At 54.6% G+C, this 21,362-nt stretch overlaps 2 protein-coding genes across 2 annotated transcripts; one reads left to right on the forward strand and one right to left on the reverse strand.

Moving 5' to 3' along the window:
• On the reverse strand, positions 1-12,754 carry RBPJL (recombination signal binding protein for immunoglobulin kappa J region like). The gene is made up of 12 exons (XM_042883726.1): positions 12,607-12,754; positions 6,946-7,018; positions 4,443-4,568; positions 3,283-3,353; positions 3,091-3,206; positions 2,328-2,502; positions 1,747-1,884; positions 1,498-1,607; positions 1,151-1,291; positions 821-976; positions 577-680; positions 1-404 (listed from the first exon to the last, which is right to left on the reverse strand). Exons 1-12 carry the CDS (start codon positions 12,626-12,628, stop codon positions 131-133), a joined length of 1,506 nt encoding a protein of 501 aa, XP_042739660.1. The 5' UTR covers positions 12,629-12,754; the 3' UTR covers positions 1-130.
• Positions 6,924-20,751, forward strand: MATN4 (matrilin 4). The gene is made up of 11 exons (XM_042883725.1): positions 6,924-6,989; positions 14,569-14,671; positions 15,655-16,224; positions 16,990-17,112; positions 17,315-17,437; positions 17,724-17,846; positions 17,938-18,060; positions 18,586-18,999; positions 19,174-19,326; positions 19,649-19,753; positions 19,991-20,751. The coding sequence occupies exons 2-11, from the start codon at positions 14,599-14,601 to the stop codon at positions 20,047-20,049; spliced, it is 1,866 nt and encodes a 621-aa protein (XP_042739659.1). The 5' UTR covers positions 6,924-6,989; positions 14,569-14,598; the 3' UTR covers positions 20,050-20,751.
• Positions 20,752-21,362: the final 611 nt, after the last annotated feature.

The raw sequence follows: 21,362 nt of genomic DNA on the forward strand, positions 1-21,362 counted from the left end.
TGATTTATTGGTGCCCAGATGTGAGATTTCTGCTGTTGCAAGAGACAGCAGGTCAGGACACAGCAGGTATACAGGGGACTCTTGGGCATGGCCAAGGGCTGCTGGCAACGAATGCTTCCCACCCAGCTCACTAGCTGTGCATGAAGAGGTGGAAGTTGGTCCTGGTGAACTCCTGGTGGATGCTGTTGAGCAGTGTGTCTGAGTCCTGTGGGACATCAGCAGGGAGCTGCTGCCCTGGAAGGAAGCTCTGCTCTGGGGTGTAGGTGAAGGTGAAGGAGCTGGAGTAGATGAGGCCATCATCCCTGACCAGCAGGAGTGGGACAGTGATGGGGTACCGCAGCCACCTCCAGTCGCTGCCGAAGGCAGAGACATCAGGGACAACACACATCAGGGATTTGGGGCTCCTAGGAGCAAGGCAGTAAAACAAGAGTTCACCTGAAGGGGTCTTGGTGGTGGAGACGGGGTCAAGGACCACCCCCCCCTCTTGTCTCGTGGTTCCGTTCCTCTGCCCACTTGTCACCAGCCCAAGGCCCCCAGGCCATGCCCAAACCCAGAGCCACTCCTCTGCCCCCTCACCTGTACATCGTCTCTGCTTCCACGTCCCCGAACCAGACCTTGAGGTGAGCATGGAAATGCTCTCCTTGCACCTCCAGCATGGCCACATCCCCTCCGCCACTGAGCTGCATGGGGCAGAGCCACAGTGGGCACAGGGCTCTGCCTCTCCTCCCTGTGTCTCAAACCAGAAGCCGAGCAGAGGTGCCAGGGCTCAGCAATGGAGCAGGTGAGCCCACATCCATCCTGCACCCAGAACCATGCCTACCTGCAAGGCTGTGATGAGGGGCACAGGGCTGACGGGCTCACGAGCACAGGCCAGGCTCTCGCTGAAGCTGTACTCCACCGTCTCAGTGCCAATGATGGTCCAGCAGGAGCCGTCATTCAGCAGCTCCCGGTTGGCTTCCTTTGGACATGGCGATGCCTGCAGAGAACATCACAGCTCTGAACACATCACGGTGGGGACGGTGGGCAACCAGTGCCATGACACCTGGTATTTGGTCCCAGTGGAGATCTTTGCAAAAACTTTGGCTAGGAACAAAGCAGAGGAGCTCAGAGAGAGGATGCGGAGCACCCAGGGGTGTTCGGCCCCCTGTACCTGGAACTGTATGACTTTCTCTGTGGACAGACACAGGTACATGCGGTCGCTGCCCTGGAACTGGAAGGCACACTTGTGGAGCTGGGAGATGGGCTCGTCCACGTCCAGCATAGCATACTGCTTGCTCACCTTCCGAATGATCTGCAAGGCAGATGGTCAGCATGGGGCTGGGGAGTGCTCTGTCCCCATCCATGTCCCTGTGCATACAGAGCACTGCAGAGGAGGAGAAAGCAAAGGGACAATGCCCACATTGCTCTCTGTGAGCCCCTCAGCTCAGGGGAACAGCAGAGCAGCAGCAGCCGCCCTAGGAGTGCCCATTGCTCATTCCCATGGGGATGGAGCCTTACCAGGGGTGGCAGGGTGATGCCGGTGGCCGTGCAGATGAGCTGGACCACAGAGCCGTAGCGGATGTATCCCTCCCGCAGGGGAAACTCACTTTGGGTGCAGCGCTCATCAGCTTTGCAGGAAGGAAAGAGGCAGAGTCACCATCACAAGCAGCGACCTCCAGCTAACTCCCAATCCTTCAGCCCCCGGGAACCGGCATAGGATGGGTAAGCCTAGGCTGGAGAGAGGCAGCCGTGGAGACAGCTCCTTACCCAGGTGCAGGGTGAAGGCTGCCCACTGCCTGGCACTGGCGATGAAGGCTCCTCCCTCCACGGACAGGTAGCGGGTGCTGACGGTCTGTGAGCGCAGGCGGTTGAAGAGGGACACTTTGGAGCCTGAGGAGATGCACACTGTGGGGGAAGGTGGCGGGGTTAGGGTTGGAACCACAACCCTGCTGCTTTCTGCAGCTGGACAGGACAAGTCCTGGGTTCTGGTGTGACCAGCACTGCAGGAACCAGTGTTTCCCAGCTGCCATTCTCTTCATGGCATCAGGACATTATACACTGCAATAGGTCAACCCTTTGGAAGCAGACATCACCTCTGCCCAAGTGGATCTTTTGAGATTCAAACCCATGGGCTTTGAATTTGCCCTGACCGCTTCGGAGCCAAGCCCTGAGCACTGTGTCCTATCTCACTTCATCCCACTGCACTCCAGCCCATCTCATCTCACTCTGCTCCACGCCATGTCATGCCATGCCATTCTATGCTAACCCACCTCATCCCATCCCACCCCAACCAACCCCACCCAGCCCCACGCCTGCTTTCTCCCTGGCAGAGCCAACTCCATACGCACGATCCGTGTTCTTCAGCGACTGCTTCTTCTGCGAGGGCTTAGAGATGACCTTGATCAGCTTGCTGTGGAAGGTGCCGATCTCCTGCCCGTTGCTGAAGAAGAGCTTCAGGACCAGGCGGAAATGCTTGCGCTTATCCGTATCTGAGATGTACAGAGCCTTGGCACAGCCAAACCCCTGCAAAGGGCAGAAGGAGCGGTTGCTGGATGTAGACTGGGGGCAGCAGGCACAGATATGGTCCCTCCAACCTTCCTCACCCTCCTCACCGCCAGCCCGGGCACAGCGTGTTGCCAGGACATAATGGTGCCCTTTGAAAGAGCCCTGGGTTCATTTACAGGGGGAAATGACCAGAGATGTTATTACAGGTGCAGTGAAGAACTGGGGATCAGCAGTGGCTTTATTTACACTGGGGGCAGAGAATTCCTCATGGAAATTCATGTTTATGTGTGATTTATCCCACATCACATGAGGGATTGCCCCAGCTTTGGGTTTCCAAACCCAGGCTGGACGGCTGATAGGCCACGCTCTAGCAACAGCTCCAGCACTGCAAACAAAGGCCCTCTTTGTAATATTTCTGGCCCAGCTCAGACCCCGTGCTCTTTGGGGACCCCAGACAACACTTTTCTTTTTGCCCCTATCAAAAGATGCTAGATCGCATCTCAAGCTCTTGAACTTTAGAAGGGCTGGGATTTCTGTGTGCGTTATGTGTGGGAATGCTGCTGGGGGGCTGTGCTGCAAGAGGGGAGCAGGCAGCAAGCACTGTACCTTTGCATCCGGCTGCTCCTCAAAGCTGAGCTTCTGTGTCTCCATCAGGCTGCTGCCCATGGTGTCCAGCCCCATGTAGCCCCACACACGGAGCCCTGCCTCTCCCACGTCCCTGGCTGGGATAAATGGGGAGGAAGGGGAAGGGGAAGGGAAAGGGGAAGGGCAAGGGCAAGGGCTGCCCCCAACATGTACCTGTTAGCTGCTCCTGCTTTAGCTTCCATCCTGGCCCGCCCAGATAAACACAAGGTGGGGGGCAAAAAAACCTGCAGAGACCAGAGGGCACTGTTACTGCACCCACAGAAGGTTCTTGGCAGAGATAGGTGCCTCCAAGTGACCCCAGAGCTGGCTTAGTGCTGCTGTCCCACCTCTGGGTGCTGCTGGTGGGCACAGGGCAGGGACTGAGCAGCAGGAGGGGGTGGGGGTCCCACAACCCCCCAGCCCAACCCTACAGAGGCTGAGCTCTGTGCTCTGCCCGCCTGGAATGTGGAGTTTCAGCAGCTCAGGAACAGAGTTTGCATTCACAGCCAGATTTGGAGACCAACGCAAATAAATCTATACCCAGCATTTTGGAAACCTATTTTCCTGTGTTTTATTTGGGTTTCCACTGTCACTGCACTCGTGTGAATGGTGCAAATTCATTCTCTATTGATACTAGGTGAAATGCCAGCAGCACGGGGAGGTGATATTTTGGAGCCCTAAAGTGCTGGGGTCCTGGTTTGTTTAAACAGACCTCCCCCAGCTCTGGGCCACGAGGACATGAAGGAAACAAGACCAGCACCTTTCATCTTTAACCTGGGGGCAGCTCAGCCTTAAAGGTGGCACTAATAAGGGGGGGGATTATTTATATCACAAAGACTAATGGAGGATAAATTATACTCCATTGCCACAGCTGACGTCACTGCTCAGGAGTAGCAATTTTGGAGATTCAAGCCAGAACCTCAAGGCGCTCTTGCAATGCGGGGAGGATTTTCAAAAATAGCTTCTGGGAGACCATGGCCATTGATGGAAAAGTCCCAGCGTGACCTTAAAGCAGCAACCTCTCCTCTTTGCAATTTCATGCTCAGAGGGTAAGACCTGAATGGCTTCTCCCATTTTACCCATCTCCCTGACCTTGCTGGGGGGAAGAAGCCCAGGAGGAGCACCAGCTCCAGGTCTGTGTGGGTGGGAAGGATGCGTCCCACTGTTCAGTCCCTGAGGACTGAATAGCTTTGGGTGCTAAAAGATCATGAACGGACAGCAAGGGGATATGTTAAATCTATAATTCTACATCACTGCCACACCAGGTTTGATGAAAGGGCTTTCACAAGCTGAGCTCTGCAGAGCTGCTTTGGGAAGGAGAAGATGTCTCTTACCTTTTCTCGTTGCCATACGACTTCTGGGCGACTTTGGCATGCAGTATGAGCACTGTCTGCTCTGCTGGCAGCTGCAGGTATCTCCGCACGCCATCCCGCAGCAGGTCAGCTTGGTATGGGTTGGACCTACAAGACAGAGGTTCTGCTGAGCACAGTGCACCCAGGGATGCTCACTGCCTTCTGCAGGGCTGTGGGGTGAGCACAGACTGTGCCCAGGCTGAATTTGCTGCCCCACAGCCTCACACAGGGCAAGGAGATGCTACTCCACAGCCCTCAGGCTTTGCTTGTGGCTTCACCCATTAGCAGAGTATGGAACAGCCTCACACCAAGGTGAGGCAATGGCAGGGAGTGTTTGGCAGCGTATTGGCCAAAAAATGTGAATTAAGACGTGTGCTGACAGCACAGTCAGAAGCAAATCCTGCTCTGCAGAGCTTCCTGCAGCAGCAGCTTGGGGCAGGGCCAGGCTTGTGTGGGTACCACCGCTCCCTCCTAGCCTGCGTAACGCAGAGGCACAGTGCTGGGTGACTGCACAGCACCTATTAGTGCTCCATCTGCGCTAATTACCTTCCTTCTGCTTCGGGCTGGAAGGTGCATGCCAAAGGCAGGTAAAAAGACTCGACATCTAGCAGCAGGAAGAACTACTCAGCAACGTTTTTCTTCATTTTATCCATTCTCTTCAGCAATTCCCTCCTGACTTATGGGGCTATGCTGCCTCAGTGATGCACTCCTGAGCAGTGCTCACCACTCTGACCGTGGAGACGACCACCCAGCCTCCATCATCTGGTTTACATTTACCCTCAGCAAGTCAAAGAGCCATTGCTAATGGATGTAGCCACCCGCTCAGCTCCTTCTGGCACCTATAGCCTCTTACAGGGAATCATTCACTCCCTCTGACATTTATTATATTAAATTATTAAAATGCTTTGATTGTAGTGCAGTGTTAGTTCAGTGTCATGTTAGCAGCACCGCTTGCACTCAAAGCCTTCTTTTCAGAGCCTGAGCTCTCAGCCGGGAATCCAGTGCACAAAGTTGGGTATTATGTGGAAGCGGAGCAGGTCAGCTCAGCTCTGCAGGCCACAACCTTCGCTGGGCTGCTTTTTGTGAGTCTGCTCCTCGCCCTGCACAGCCTGGCCTAGCCCTCACTTTGGGTTTGGATGTACTGCAGGAGTGGGTGCAGTTTCTTTGGTTCCACATAGAACAAAAGCACCCGACCCAGAGGACCGAAGCACCACCCCACCAGCCCTTGTTTGGCTCTTCAAGTGCTGCCTGTACAATAACTTTAACACCACCCTCAAGTGCAGTTAACTCTGAATTCAAGCAGACTGAGTTTTCTGCTCTCCCTGCCCAGGAGCTGCTGCATGCTCTGCTCAGAGCACAGCTGCCCTGCAGCTCGCCACAGAGTGCTGTTGAATTTTCCCGTGCTTGGAGAAACCAAATCTCCTCATTAAGCCATTTTGGAGATCTGGGCTGTATTTTGTACAGAGCAGGGGAGAAAATGCCTGCTGGGCTCCTGGGTATGGGCTCAACGCGATGTTTATGCAAAAGGAAAAGCCATTAGAATTCACAGAAACGAGAAGCCTGCAGTTTCTGGCTTCCCTCATTTTTCAATACCTCCTTTAATCCAGAGCAGCCCAACCCACAGGCCCTTGTATATGCACGGGTATTTATAAATCCTATATTTTCAGTGCTGCACACACAAGTGAAATTCAGCCTTTTCTGGGCTTGGGGGATTTATGGACCACGCCAGCAGCAAACAGCAGGGCAGGGTGGGTGAGCTCTGTAGGGGACCGGAGCTCAGGAGGGGTGGTCCCCGCCTGCCCCACCACTGCTCCATTTGGTAACACAGCGTTGGCTCGGCTGCCGGAGAGCTCCGATAACACGGGTGATACACTGAGGTCCCCTATCTCTGGTTTCTGTTAGCACAAAGAGGGAGGGAAGTGCTGTTAAAGCACCAAAGCCCAGTGCAGTACGGCGCTAAAGGTGGCTCCCACCACCGCTATGTAACGTGAGTGCTGAGATGAGGGGCTGGGATGCTCTGTTCCCAGGTGCCTGAAGGTGATGCTCTCCATTGCTACAGCACAGCACATCACTTGTTGCTGCTGGGAGCTGGACCAGAGGCTCTGCAGCCCCAGCTAGAGAGCTCTCCAAACTCCCCGCTCGATGGTGCTCAAAGGGAAGGAAGAACGCGGGGTGCTTGGGCGATTTTCTTGAAGCTGATAGGAGACGCAAAGCGGAGAAGGAGAGAAAAACAAACCACCCAACCCAGAAAGCCTCTCCCTGTCGGCAATCGCTTTTACGCCGCCCCACGCCCACCCCCCTTGGCGATGCGCTTCCACCTGTGCCCACCTCCCGCTTGCCCACGTTCCTCGGTCGTGGGGGGGTCCTTCAGCCCCTCCCGCGCTGCGCCGGGCCGAACAGAGCAGAGCACAGCCGCCCCGCCTCCCCCCGCCCCGTTAAATGCCGCGCCGCAGCAGCGCTGAGCACCGCGCAGCCCCGCGCCTACCTGAGCCAGCAGCGCGGCGGGGAGCGGCTCCGCGGCCGGTACGGGTGAGTGAGGGTCTCCGCTGCATCCGCACCTACGGGAAGGGAAAGGGGAGAGAGTGAGCCCCGAGCGCGGGGGGGGGGGGGGGGGTTGGATCGGGATGGAGGGTTGAGGTTCCGGGTGGCCCCTCGGAACGAGCGGAAAGCAAAGAGAATAGGGAGAGGGTAACCCCTCGGCACCAGGTTATCCCCAAGCCAAGATCCCCGAGCTCTGTTGCCTGTGTGCTTTTCCTCTGCTTCGATGCAGCGCTCACTGACCCACCTGAGCACACGGCGCTGGGGAGTGGGCGCTGCCGTAAGCCGTGCCCTGCTGTCGGGGCAGCACTGCTCGTCCTCTGCCTGCCCTGCTCACCGCTGCGCGGCTTTCGGGCAAGTTCTTGCTTATACAAGCGAGGATCTCCGTTAGCAGAGAGTAGTAAGCTCTCGCACACCTGGGCAAAGCACGCTGCACACCAGAAGAGCAAAATCCTGCCAAAAGATAAGCTTGGAAATGGAGCTGAATTTAGTTCTGCCCCATTTCATGGGATGCTGGGTTTGTGCATACCCCGAGTGTGCTTGTGTGTACTCATGAATATGTTCGCACAAGTGATCACCCACCTTTGCCTTATAACTCCAACTGTTTCACAGGGGAAAAAAATAGCCCTGGGCATATTTGCTACAAGCAATTACATGGGAAAACTTGTTTGGAAAAGCAGAGTATTCTGCACTGGCGTGCAGCTGTCCAAGCAGGTAATGCAGAGTGATGGCATGTGCTGTTGGGGGCTTTCCCCTCGTTCTGCTGCAGAATAAGGGGTGCAGAGCTCCTGGATTGCCCTGCAGGCAGGAGCTGGTGTGGGTGAGAGGAAGGAAGCAGAGCTCTGCCACTTGAAAGGAATCCACCACCTCTTGTGGGACTGGTGGAGGGGGGAGCAGGCTCCAAGACAGGAGCCCATTCACAGCTCTGCCTCTTCTACGTAAGCTTGCAGGATTTTTGCCTCCGTCAAGCCCAGATTGCATACAGAATTACTCTGAGGTCCTCCCTGTGGGACCCTTTGTAGTATCTCTTGATAGCAACAACAAAAATCTTCCTTATCTGTTGTTTTCCTGAGAACAGGAGCCATCAGTTGCAGGCAGCCAGCTTGGAGGCTCTCAATAACAAGTAGAAAGCGTATTCCACAAGCAGATTCTTGCCATCTGTTTAGGGAATATCATTAGATTGGCATCCAATCCAGGCAGAAAGCCTGTGTGTGGGGAGAAATCTGCTCTCAGATCTCAGCCCTGCTATTTGCCACCAGGACTTGGCAATGCAAAGAGCAGAGTTAACTCCTGGGATAAATCTGGCCTCATCTGAAAGACAAATTCCCATCTGGAAGGCGTGTGTGAGTCCTTCGGGTCTGTAGTAAAATGGCACTTTCCATCAAAGCAGACAGAGTCTGCTGCGTCCAACAGGAGAAAGCTGTTGTTCATTTCTGTGGGAGTTCTAACTTCTTTTTTTTCCCCCCTCTTAAAGCATTAACTAAACGTTGTGGGATTACTGCAAGTTGGGCTTGGGATTTACTTCTGTTGGTGATGGTAGCCACCAGAAGACACAGCCAACACAGCTGCCTGCTGTAGGCAGTCTGCAGTCACAGGACGTGTGTGCTCTGAGCACTCACAGCGTTTCCCTCGAGGTTGGCATTAGGGGTTAAAGGTTTTCAAGAGAAGCCTTTGTTTGAGCATTTTAAAAGTTTCCAATAGGGGCCCCTTTGTCCGCCTTCCGAGCGGCGTGCCTGCCTGGTTCAGAACTCAGCACTCATAAAATACCATTTATAAATGCTGGATGAATGGGGCTGAAACATTGGGAGAGGCAGCAGTAAGCACACACGAGCTACAGATGGGCCCTACCATCACTGCATAAACCTGGGAAATCACAACAAAAATGATTGAGTGGCACTCATAAAGAACTGTATAAAAATCAGCTGCAGAAAGAGTCCCCTTTGTGCCACATATCCCATGGGCTCCTACAGCCCTGCTGCAGGCTGAGTGGCTCCTGTGGCAGGTCAGTACCTCCTGCCTTCATATTTCCTCACTTTGGGCCCAAACAGAAGCAAATTGATCACCAAAGCGCAGCCCCTACTACCGTAAGAGCTCCACTGAGCAAGCGTTGTCCCTCTGTCAGTATGTGCAGCACAGACGTGGTTTAGGCAATAAGTAACATCGCTAGCAGCTGGGTTTCTGTTCACTCCCCTGCCCAGGAGGAATGTGAGGGTTTGACTTCCCACTTTGCAAGTCCTTGGTTGCACGCATGAATCCATCATATACGCATTTCCCCGGTGCACAACTCCATAGGGATCTGCTGTGGTCGCCTGCAGAGAGGTGGCAGTGCCTCAGTTCCTCCCTAAGCATTGAGCATTCCCACCTCCAGGCTGTGTCCTGCTGCTTCACCAACTGATTGCTACCCCATAGTAACAGGATCCTGATCTACACTCCACAAACCCATAGGAATCCATGGCCCACAGCAGGAATCAGTAGGAGCAGATCAGCTGGGTTAGCTACTCTGCAGGAGTCTGCCTTCCCCTTGCTCCCCATACATCACCACCCTGGTGGGACAGTTGCCTCAGCAGAGAGCTGGGACAAGTCTATGGGGGCTGGTGGCCATGAAGTTATATGGAAGGGTTTTCCCATGCTACCTTCAGGATTGCCAACATGAAAAGTATCTAGACAAAGACTTCAACCACATCGCTTTTCTGTCTTGAGGAGGGCTGCAGTCTCTGCCTGCTTTTCTGCAGCAGCCAAGCGCTGCTCATTTTCTGCTATTTCAATTAAATGCTTAGCAGGATGGGTAGGATAAAGGGGAGAGGCACATGAGTAGCATTCTGGCATGTTGCCTTATGCCAACACATTGAGTCACGTCTCCAGAGTAAGAAATCTGATATAAAGATTTAGAGAAGGAGGTCGGGCAGCAGATCTGTGATTGTGGGGCTGAAATAGCAGTGGTTGTCTGTGCCCTGGGAGCTCACAGAGGTCAGCTGGGGATAGGGGTTCCTGCAGTGGCAGGAGGTACATACCCTCCTAGAAACTATCTGTCTCATTGCTTAAAGATGTTGGTTTTCTTGCTTCAGCAGCTCTGCACAAACACCACACAAGCCCATGAGCTGCTCCAGGACACTTCTTTTTCCTCTGTGGTCACACATGCATATTTCTGGGGAAAATATGCACTCTAACACCTTCCTCCCAGAAAGAGGATTTGGGCTATGGGTTGCTGCCTCAGCTTCTGGATGGCCCCGACCTCCTCTTCTCCAAAGCCTGAGGCTCATCCAGCTGCCCTCCAGGGACTCATTAGCAGATGAGCACCCGATTTTGAAAGAGAATCTGCAAGGTGGATGTTTCCTCAATGACCATTCTTCATTAACATTGAAAATTATTCCGAGGTCCATCCAGATTTGCTCAAAACAGCAGGCAGGAGCAGGACTGGGTGACCACCTGGTGTTGTCCTCTTAGCCAGATCTTTAACACACGCTTTGTGAGGCCATGTTTAGTTTGCAGGTACATACAAGCTGATGGGGAAGCTGCCAACTGCTACGTGCCTCATAGAATAGGAACTGACCTTCTCAGGGAAGTCTGTCCAGCATCCAGCAAGTCTTTCCTGTTACTGAACTCCTGCTGGGGTCGAAGCCACGATGTGTTGAGTACAGCCTTGTCTTTCAAACAACATGTCCTTCCAGGTGGCACTTGGCCCAGAGGAGCTGCCACAGCACTGTAACCAGAGAGTGCTGCAATGTCCTGGAAAGAGCCTGCTCTTGTTCACCCACACACGTGTTTGGGAAGAACCAAGGATATGCCAGTCCTTATGGAGGGGGAAAAGCACTTTATCCTCTCTTGTTTTTGGACTAGAAATTCACACTGTTTCTCTGGTCTCCACATGCTGGCGCTCCCATGCTCTGAATGCTGCAGAGGTCTCCTTCCTTGAGGGTTTGTAGCACCGGAGGAGGATGTAAGAGATACTGGGGCTGAGAGCAAGATCATTGCTGCAGAATGGTCCCCAGGGGCTATTGGTCAGTAATTCAGGGTATGGGCAGCCACAGACTGGGGGCAGGCAGGGAGCCCAGCATCCCTCAGGCTGCACCTGGCTGGTCTGTGGCACACAGGGAGCAATACAGTTGGCTTGGGCTTTGCCTCTGTGCCTCAGTTTCCCCTGCTGGAATATGAGAGGAATTGCTGTGCGGGTTCTATGCTCTAAAAGAACACAGGTGTTTCAAAGAAGAGAGCTAGGAAATATAATTCCACTCTGAAACTGGGCTTCTTTCCAGCCAGGAAGAGAAACCAACCTTTGGGCAGCCCTCCAGTACATCATGGATACAGCTCCAGGGCCAGCCTGGGCCTCAGCCATCCACACCACACGAGGGCCTTGCAAACACACAACATGCCAGGGGTCAATGGAGTTTGCACAGCACAACCTGACTGACATCAGAAGGTGTCTCCAGGTTGATGCAATCTCTCATTGCTTTCTTGCCTTTCACACCTGGGGCAGTGCACCCTTCTCTTTGCTTTCCCTGTCCAGTCTGCACTTTTTGGGCAGTTCTTTAAGGTGTGAACTCAGAGAATGGCTCTGCCAAGGACAGATACACATGGCTATCTATGGCTGCATGCTCCAGCTCCTGGAGTCTCCTTGACACTTTATGGACTAACTGCCTGTAACACAATGGAAAGCACAGCAACAACAGCATAGTAGCAAAGTCCTAGGCTGCAGCAAGCAAGGTTCTGCTCAAACAAGGCAGCCATGGATACAGAAACAAAGGAAAAAATCTACTTACCTTTAAAAGGCCTCAGGTACACTGTAATATCCAGCAAGATACCCTCATCTCCACTGCCAGCCCTTAAATGAGATCTGGGAAGGGGTGGATCCTGGCTCCAGCCCTTCTGGTCATTCAGGTATACTGCATACACCTGAGCTCCCCTGGGGTTGGCCCTGCCTTCCCACCAGGTGCTCCATCATAGGTTCAAGCTGTGACAGCATTTCTACCATGCACCCAGACAGGATTTGATTTATGCCCTACAAAGCTGCCTTACTGGATCTTTGTTATTGGGCATGGAATGAAGCAGAGTACACAAAGAATCCCATGAGTGGTGGGGATATTGCATCCAGTGCTGCCATCATCCAAAAATCCCAGCACAGACACAGGTGCTGCTGTCTGACAGCTCACACAGCACCGGCGCCATGCACCACTGCCATTCTGCCCATCTTCAGTGTGATTTGTGCCTCACACCCAGCTAAGGCCCAGAACCATGGGGTCTCCCGTGGACAGGATTTCCCCCGAGCTATGAGGTGCGGCCCTCTCTTGCACCACTCACCCCCACTTTCTCCACCAGCTTCATCCCCCCTGCAAACCATCTGAGAAAGCCCCGATCCCAGAGGCAGGAGGACACAGATCTACAGATCTCTGCTCCCTGCCTGCCTGAGGCGGGATGCGCCCAGGTCCGACCTGCATGGATGAATCAGAAGGGGAATATTCCGAGCATTTCTGTGAACCTGCGGCCAGCAGAGCGCTGCCAAGGAGGCCAGGCTGAAACCCGAGGCGGCTGTTTTTTTCCCCGAGGCTCAGCACTTGGCAGGAGCGCAGTGCAGTGATGGCGGGGGGTGGGGAGCACCCTGGGGCTGCCTTACCTGCCTGCCTCTGGGGGTCCATCCCTGGTTCTCCTTGTCCCACAGCAGGAGGGGTGCCAAGAGGAGGCTGGGCTCATTGCCAGCTTCTACATGCAGCTCATCCCTTCGTCAACCCATCTCCTTCTGCAAGGCAGAACGGCAGGCTGACTTTCTCCTTGCGTTGCTTTGACAAATGAGGGAACGCTGTGGGGTGTCACGCTGTGGCAGTGCTTATGCCCTCCCACCCCCCAGGCCTTTCCTCCTTTATAGCCCGGCGTTATCTCAAGGTCCCCGTGCTGTTTGCCTTGCCTCATAGCACCTGCCTGCCAGCCGTGTGCTTCCCACCCACCTCCCTCTTTGCTTCCCGTCAGCCTTGCTGCTGGGCGCTGCACTGAATGTAGGGTTGCCCACAATGCCCTGTTGCTGCTGGGTGCATGGCAGTGCCACCGTGCCGTGCTGCTCCCACAGCCCCTCTGTCCACAGGGAGCATGAAGGCTTCATCCAACACTCAGATGCTGTTAAAAATAGAATCGGTTGTGGGCTGGTTTTCTCCTCCTTGGTTCCTGGCCCAGGAGCTCATTCTTCCCTCTGCGCTGGCTTTGAAGCACTCTGGATGCTGTGCCAGCCTGCCATTGCAGGAGAGCAACCTGCAGAAATGCTATAGGTGGCACAGCTGTCTCCAAAACGTATAGTGGTTGGGCAGTGCTGTCTTCTAAAAAAAAAAAAAAAAAAAGCATGTGTTGCACTGAAAAGATTCTGCTAGATAAGTGGTGAAACACAGCCAAGCTGGGAGGGGGCTTTGGCTTCACCTGAGTGTGAGGAACAGAGTTCGGCCAAGTTGAAGGTTTTGCACATAACACTGATATTCTGAATCCTCTTGTAGCCCTTTTCTATCCTTTCAACTTCTTCAATATCATTTTTCAGGTGTGAACACCAGAGAGTATGTTAGGACACAGCTGTGCAACCTATTATCAGCATCCCCGCTGTCAAAAACATCAGGTTCAGGGCTGTGCATAATCGCTCAGCAATTAAGTGGAAACCCTGGTGATGAATTACAACCGAGACCTCACGGGGCTAAACAAATAGCAGCCAATAACTACTGATAAAGCAAATTTCCAGTGTGCTTTTTGAAAAAGCCCCACCCCCCTGCCTGCTCCCTGTCTCTGGGGGAAGCGGCTCTATCTGTGCTATTCCCTGTTCCCATTGGCTTTCCCACTTGGGGATGGGGCTCCTGGGTGCCCCACTGATCCAGGGTATCCCGCCAGTGCCCAAGCAGTGCCTTTACTCTTATTGCTGCCATTATTTGGCAGCCTGCAGCGTTTGCCACTTCTTTCAGTGGGCTCTGACCTGGGCTGGCACTTAACCCTAACCCGAAAGCCAAAGCAAGAAATGGGCAGGTGGGGAGGCAAGCACAACTGGAGGTTTCAGATAGCTGGTCAAAATCTCCATCCCTCAGTTATCCCATCTCAAATGCACCATCCTCCACCCTGCAAACAGGTCTGCACAGGCACTGTCACCACCTGTACATGAGGAGGTTTTTGCTTTCTGCTTTCCCAAAAGCAATCTACAGTCGTGGAGCCTTTTGGAGAAAATGACCTTTTCCAGTGGCTCTGAGACACTTCTGAGTGGGTTTTTGCCCTCTGCTGGCATTGAATTTTGGGGCGTCTGTTCCCAGCACAGAGCTCCCCGCGTCCCCTGGCTGCGCAGCGAGCGCTTGGCGGAACATCCCAGACGCATGGTTTGCAAGTGAAAATAAGGCTTGTCCGGTGGCCAGCTCCACCCAGAGCAGAAAATCAGAGCTTTTCACTTGGCAGATTGTCACTGCTGTAATGAAATGTAGCTGTGCTGAGGAGTCCCTGCACAGTGAGCCTGGGGACGGGGCTGGCAGAGCTGGGGCACTGTCTGGGTATGTTGGCGGTGCCCAGGCACCCACTGAGTGCCATCAGGGGCTGAACACTGACAGCACATCTCCTCCTCTTGTAGTGAGTGCCCAGCTCTGCTCCCACAGCAACGATGAAACTCCTGCCGCTTGCTGCGTTCCTCCTGCTCGTCTTGACGGCGCTGGAAGCCAGACCGAAGCCTTCAGGTGAGCTGTGGTGGCTGGGAATTGCCTGTGCAGAGAGGAGTGTGTGTGTAAGGGCAATGAGACCCTCTTGGAGGAAGGCTTGGTGGGACACCGTGCTCTCTGGGGTATCCCCAGAAGGATGCAGGGTTCCATCTGCAGCATGAAGATGGGGATATGGTGGGGGATAAAGCAAGTCTGGGGTCAGCAGCCTCCATCCTCCCTGGGCAGAGGTGGCCAAATCAGTTTCAGTTTCAAAAGCAGCACCACAGAGAGAGAGAAGTATGTCTCAGGGACCTCTGGGCACGGGGGAGCAGCAGAGCTGACAGCCGTGGGCTGGGCATCATCCCAATGGGACGCGCAGTGTTTGCTCACCATTACGGCCAAATTCTCCCAGGCTCAGCTACTCACTAGCCAAGCCAAATATGTTCATTGGCTTTTTGCTCTCTAAACACTCTCGGTTTGCACTGGAAGTTGCACCCATATATCCAAGAGAGGCTCTTTGGCTTAATGCTCTCAATGTGCATGCCTGTAGCAGCGCTTTTCACTGTCTTATTCTTTTCCCTTAAAAAAAAAAAAAAAAAGAGAAGTTCTGTATTTGGGCAGGAACTGGAAAAGTGCAGTAAAAAACCAGAAACTGTGGGAGGCTGCAGAAGGAACAGAAGAATTGCTGCAGAGGTGAAAACACCATTGCCTAAACCTGTGTCTAAGCCTTGTCAGGGTAGATCCAGACAGAGAGGTGCTTCTGCAGGAGCAGGGCAGCAGAAGCACTTGGGGACGAGGAGACGCTGCCATTCCCCATGGAGATGGTGTCACGGCATGTATCCTTTCCTGTTGTCCCCAGTCCCACTCTAGCAGGCACCCAGCATAGGTTTATTTGGCAGTGGGAAGGTGCTGCGCTGCCCAGATCTGCCCTTTCCGTCCTCTATAAGGAGGATAAGCCAAATGGGATGCCTCAGATTCTTGCAGACAACCACGAGGCTGATCCATCTCCTTGCCCTTCACAGCCCTGAAGTGCAGGACGGGTCCCCTGGACATTGTCTTTGTGATCGACAGCTCCCGCAGCGTGCGTCCCTTTGAGTTTGAGACCATGCGGCGCTTCATGATCGACATCATTGGCAACCTGGACGTGGGTCCCAACGCCACGCGGGTTGGGGTGATCCAGTACTCCAGCCAGGTGCAGAACATCTTCTCCCTCAAGACCTTCTTCACGCGGGCAGAAATGGAGAGAGCCATCAACGGCATCGTACCGCTGGCCCAGGGCACCATGACGGGGTTGGCCATCCAGTACGCCATGAATGTGGCCTTCACCGTGCAGGAGGGCGCACGCCCACCCCACAAGAAAATCCCCCGCATCGCCATCATTGTGACGGATGGACGGCCCCAGGACCGCGTCTCTGAGGTGGCCGCCCATGCGCGGAACGCCGGCATTGAGATCTACGCCGTGGGCATCCAGCGGGCTGACATGAACTCGCTGCGGGCCATGGCCTCACCGCCACTGGAGGAGCACGTCTTCCTGGTGGAGTCCTTCGAGCTGATCCAGCAGTTTGGGAAGCAGTTCCAGGACAAGCTGTGCGGTGGGTGAGATCCACAGCTGTGGTCCTCTTGCCTGCTCCTTGCCAGGCTGGAAGGTGGCATCGTGCAGCCTCATCCAGCAGCTGTCCCCTGGGACACCTTCCCTGTGCTGCAGTGGGATTAAAAGCTTTAAAAGTATTGCAGGCACATTCTTGTCTTCACCTGTTCCTGGTAGCTCTGCGGTGAGCCAGGATGTAATGGCAACAGTGATGGCAATATGAGCTAGGAAGAAATGTGGAACTGATTTCCCCAGGTATCTGGGGGTAGGTGATGCCTACCAGAGCCCCATCTGCATTTTGACATGCCTTTAGTAGTGGCTGGGAGCAGGGAGGCTGCTTGTGCCTTGGCCTGTGTTATGAGCAGGGCTAACCAGATATAGGCATGGGGGTGAGAGTGTGCTCTGCAGCACCCTGTCTTTGCTGGCAGCACGTTGCCCATTGCCTCCTGGCCCCAGTGCCCAGGTCCCAGCCAGATGAGCAGGCTCCTGCTCACAGGGATGTGCAGATATAGCTGCCTGGGCTTCTTTACATCAATGAACAGCATGTTCCAGCTGAGCTCAAGTTTTCATTTAGCTCCAGCTATCAACACTTAATTAATATTGAGCACTGATTTGGTGCGCAGGTAGACCTGAGGCCATTCAGAACCCTGTGCAGAATGTGGAGGTGCCTGTGTACGTGTGCTGGCAATCAGCCCTATGGGTCTCTCTGCAGGGCAGTGTAGGTGGAGAGCACCTCGGGGGCTGCTCTGATGCCCTCTCTGCCTTCCAGGGGTAGACATGTGCATGGAACGGGACCACGGATGCCAGCACAGCTGTGTGAGCACCCCCAGCTCCTTCTACTGTGAATGCCACCCTGGCTACCAGCTCAACGTGGATGGAAAGACCTGTTCCCGTAAAAACCCTTTCTAACTCTATCTCTAGCAGTTGCATGTCTCTTGGAGGGGAGAACAGGAAGAGGCCCAATACGGCCAGCAGCAGCTGGGTGCTCCTGGTGCAGGGAGGGCAGGGTGGTGTCAGCTGCACTCTGAGGCTTTCCTTTCCTGTCTCTCGGGGGGCACTGAGGCAGAGGGGTGACAGCATTTGCTTCCCCGCAGCCATCGACGCATGTGCTGACAGCAGGCATGGCTGTGAGCACCACTGCATCAGCACCCGGGGGACGTACTCATGCCGCTGCCGCGCCGGGTATCATCTCAACCAGGACAAGAGGAGCTGCACAAGTAAGGTCATCTCCCTCCCCGCTCCTTCCCTTCATTTTCCCCTTGCTCCTTGCTCAGAAGAGTCTCTCAGTCTCTCACTGGGCTTCCTTTCAGGTTGGATATTAGGAAAAATTTCTTCTCAGAATGAACAGTGAGGTGTTGGCACAGGTTTTCAAGAAAAAGAGAACCGTGGCACTGAGGGACGTGGTCCAGAGCAGTGGGACGGGGGCTGACGGTTGGGTTAGCTGATCTCAGTGGTCTTTCATCCTTAACGATTCTGTGATTCTCTGATCCCTTCCCTCCCCAGTGATTGATTACTGCAGCTTCGGCAACCACAGCTGCCAGCACGACTGTGTGAGCATCCCTGCTGGGCACCGCTGCCGCTGCCGTGATGGCTTCATGCTGCAGCACGACGGCAAGTCCTGCCGCGGTGAGTCCAGCACAGGGCCACAGGAGGCAGCTGCCATGGCCGTGTCCCCATCTGCATGGTGGTAACCACCTCTCCATGCCTTGTGTCCCAGCCATTGACCTCTGCAACGGGGTGGATCACGGCTGCGAGTTCAAGTGTGTGAGCAGTGAAAGTTCGTTCCATTGCGTGTGCCCCGAGGGCCAGCAGCTCCATGCTGATGGGAAGACATGCAACAGTGAGTACTGGGCTTCACACCGTGAGGGCTTACCCAAAACTAGCCCACTGTGAGGGGATCTGCGTGGATGGATGAGGGCTTGTGTCCTCAGAGGAAGAGCCAACAGGGTTTTGGGAAAAGGTTGAGGACAATTGCAGGTGGCTGCACTGCCCTTCAACAAGACCTGGGCAGATTGGTGAGTTGGGCGGGCAGGAACAGGATGAGGTGTAGCAAGAGCAAGCATAGGGTCCTGCATCTGGGCAGGAATAACTGCACACATCAGTACAGGTTAAAGGCAGACCTGCTGCAAAGGAGCTGTGAGGAGAAGGCCCTGGATTTCCTGTGGCCAACAGGGTGGCTATGAGCCAGCAATGTGCCCTTCTGGCCAAGAAGGCCAATGGAACCCTGAGATGCATTGAAATGAGTGCAGCCAGTAGGGTGAGGGAGGTGATCCTCCCCTCTACTCTGCCCTGGGACACTTCAAGGCCTCACCCCAGTCCATGTGGGATCCTGCACATCCCCTCTCACCATCCCATATCTATGCAGAGTGTGGGGCCGGGCATGTTGACCTAGTGATGGTGATCGATGGCTCCAAGAGTGTCCGGCCCCAGAACTTCGAGCTGGTGAAGCAGTTTGTGAACCGCATTGTGGATCTACTGGAAGTGTCCCCTGATGGCACACGTGTGGGGCTGGTGCAGTACTCCAGCCGTGTCCGCACTGAGTTCCCCCTCAACAAGTACCACAGTGCAGAGGAGATCAAGGAGGCGGTGATGAAGATGGAGTACATGGAGAAGGGCACCATGACAGGCTTGGCCCTCAAGCACATGGTAGAGCACAGCTTCTCTGAACTGGAAGGGGCCAGGCCACTCTCCTACAACGTGCCCAGGATCGGGCTCGTCTTCACGGATGGACGCTCCCAGGATGACATCTCAGAGTGGGCACAGAGAGCTAAAGAGTCAGGTGAGGAGTCCAACCCACAGAGCTTCAGCATCCAAGTTTGGTTCCTTGGGTGGTTGGCTCCTGGGAGGTGGGTTTTTGCTGCCCCAATCCCTGCCTTGCTCAGTCTTGCTTGCTCCAGGATTGCTTGATGCTGGGCAGCAGGCACAGTGCTGAGGATCTACCCTTGCCCTGCAGGTATTGTCATGTTCGCTGTGGGTGTCGGCAAGGCAGTGGAAGAGGAACTGAGAGCCATCGCCTCTGAGCCAGTGGAGCAGCACTTCTCCTACTCGGCAGACTTCACCACCATGACCAACCTCGTGGAGAACTTCAAGCTGAACATCTGCCCAGGTGGGTATCCCAGCCAGCAGCCTGCCTCTGCCCACAGAGCCCATCAGCCTGTGGCACATTCATTGGGATGATGCTGGTGGGGACACTCAGAGGCACCAACCCGAGCTGGGCACTTCCCCAGGGCCAAGATAGCTGGTACAACGCCCCACTGATCCATCCCTCTGTTGTAAATAGTGAAGTGGGGCTCAGGGAGGGATTTGAAAGGGAAGCTGGAGATGTGGTTAATGCAAAAGGACTGCAAGGATAAGGGGCTTATGTCGGGGAGGATGTGAGCAAGGCCTGCTGTGCGTGTTCTGAGCATCCCCAAATCCCTCCAACACAGAGGAGGGCAGAGGGGAGACGGAGATCCGCAGCCCATGTGAGTGCGAGGCGCTGGTGCAGTTCCAGACAAACACCGTGGCCATCCTGCAGAGCTTGACTGAGAGAAATATCCTTTGAGTGCTGCATGGGCTCACTGGGGAGGGGAGGTGGGGGGACTGCATCCAAATCCAAGCTGGAGGAGGCACGGGGGCCAGCATCAAGGATGGGCTCCATCCTGGGAGCTCAGTCCCTTCTGAGTTCTCCAAGGTGAGGGGCTGGCAGGTGCAGGTAAGGCTCACTTTGTGCTTGCTTTGGGCACACCTCTCGCTCTTTGCTCAGCTCCCAGTTTTCTTAGCATGCACACTTGCTCAGATGACAGCCAGACTGGAAGCCCTGGAGAAGCAGATTGCCCTCAAGAAGTGATCCTTGCAGCAGGTCACAGGGCTCAGAGGGGACCTACAGTAGCTACGTGGCATTGTTATTGATAGATTATGTAAAGCATCATTGCTTGTTCTTTATCACAAAATCCCAAGGGGATGTGGAGTGTATGAAAAAAAAAAAAAAAAATCTTTAAAAAAAAGGGGGAAAAAGAACTCGAGCAAAAGCCCTACTGCGAAGCAAATGGGTTCAGCCCTCGTCGTTGCCTCGTCCCTCCAGCCTGGCTGGTCTGGGGCAAGGTGGGCAAGGTTTGGAAGAGGAGTCGTGACACAGCTCCTGATGCAGCTGGGATGGGCAGCAGCCCCTGCACCGTTCCCTGCGCTGCTTTGCATGAGGAAACCCAGCAGTGGCAGCACCCAGAGAGCTGCTGCGGGCAGGATGAGGCTGTGCAGCAGGACTGCATGTGGGCTGAGTGCTCCCCAGCCCCACAGCCGTGGGGGTGCAGCCCATGGGAGAGCAGGCAGCAGGATCCCCTCATCCCTGTTTTGGCAGAATTCTTCTAGAATCGATCATTATCTTCTTTTATTGGGTTGGGTTTTTTTTTTAATCACGTAGCAAAATGGTAATAATTCTCCCTATAAATATCTACGTGTGTGTGTATATATATATTTTATTGTGAGAGCAGGGTAGTGCTATTTTTAAACCCTTATTTTATATATGGAAATTTCTATCCTGACAATAAACACCCTGGAGATTTGTAGGACATGTCTTGCTCCTTTTTGCTGGGCTGCAGGGCCCTACAATTCCTTGTGCCCAACGAGGGTCCCCCCCCCCTCTGCCTCTGCACGTCCTCTGGGAAGATCCTTGCTCTATGAGCATCACTCAGGCTGGACCCCCACTGGATGGACAAGGATGGGTGTCGCTGAGCCGGAGGTTTGATCCTAATGCCACGCACCGCCGAGCTGATGGGAGCAGCTCCCTGAGGAAAGAAGCAGTAACCCCCTGCGCTGGGATGTGGGGGACAGCAGGGCAGAGCAAAGCCCCGTTAGGGCAGCGGCTCGGCAGTCCCGCACAGCACCAATAGCGGCATCACTAGATGGCACCAGACACCGGCGCTGCCGAGGGGTGCGGGATGGGGCGTCCTTTCTCATGGGCACCTGTGAGCTGGGGGGGAGGGATGGACCTCCAGCCGGAAAGCACCGCATCGCTCTAAGAAGCGGACAGGCTGCAGGGCGAAGCTACCCCTGAGGGGCTCTGTGCATCCTCGTACAGCCGGGACGTCACCTCCACGCCTAGAGCCTGGAGCGAATGGGGAGTGCAGCGCTGCCCTCTCCATCCCAGCGGCTGCCCGACTCCCA

The sequence above is a fragment of the Lagopus leucura genome, unplaced genomic scaffold (genome assembly GCF_019238085.1).
Source record: "Lagopus leucura isolate 7727_CA_CO unplaced genomic scaffold, USGS_WTPT01 Super-Scaffold_100039, whole genome shotgun sequence".
NCBI classification, from domain to species: Eukaryota; Metazoa; Chordata; class Aves; order Galliformes; family Phasianidae; genus Lagopus; species Lagopus leucura.

What these genes read in the sequence shown, in the direction of transcription:
- RBPJL (XM_042883726.1), bottom strand. Translation starts at nt 12,628, where the DNA reads ATGGACCCCCAGAGGCAGGCAG. An exon ending in GGACCCCCAGAGGCAGGCAG is followed by an intron (nt 7,019 to 12,606) that starts GTAAGGCAGCCC and finishes CCCTTCCCGTAG; the next exon opens with GTGCGGATGCAGCGGAGACC. An exon ending in TCGTATGGCAACGAGAAAAG is followed by an intron (nt 3,354 to 4,442) that starts GTAAGAGACATC and finishes TGGTCTCTGCAG; the next exon opens with GTTTTTTTGCCCCCCACCTT.
- MATN4 (XM_042883725.1), top strand. Translation starts at nt 14,599, where the DNA reads ATGAAACTCCTGCCGCTTGCTGCGTTCCTCCTGCTCGTCTTGACGGCG. An exon ending in GTTCCAGGACAAGCTGTGCG is followed by an intron (nt 16,225 to 16,989) that starts GTGGGTGAGATC and finishes TCTGCCTTCCAG; the next exon opens with GGGTAGACATGTGCATGGAA. An exon ending in GGACAAGAGGAGCTGCACAA is followed by an intron (nt 17,438 to 17,723) that starts GTAAGGTCATCT and finishes TTCCCTCCCCAG; the next exon opens with TGATTGATTACTGCAGCTTC.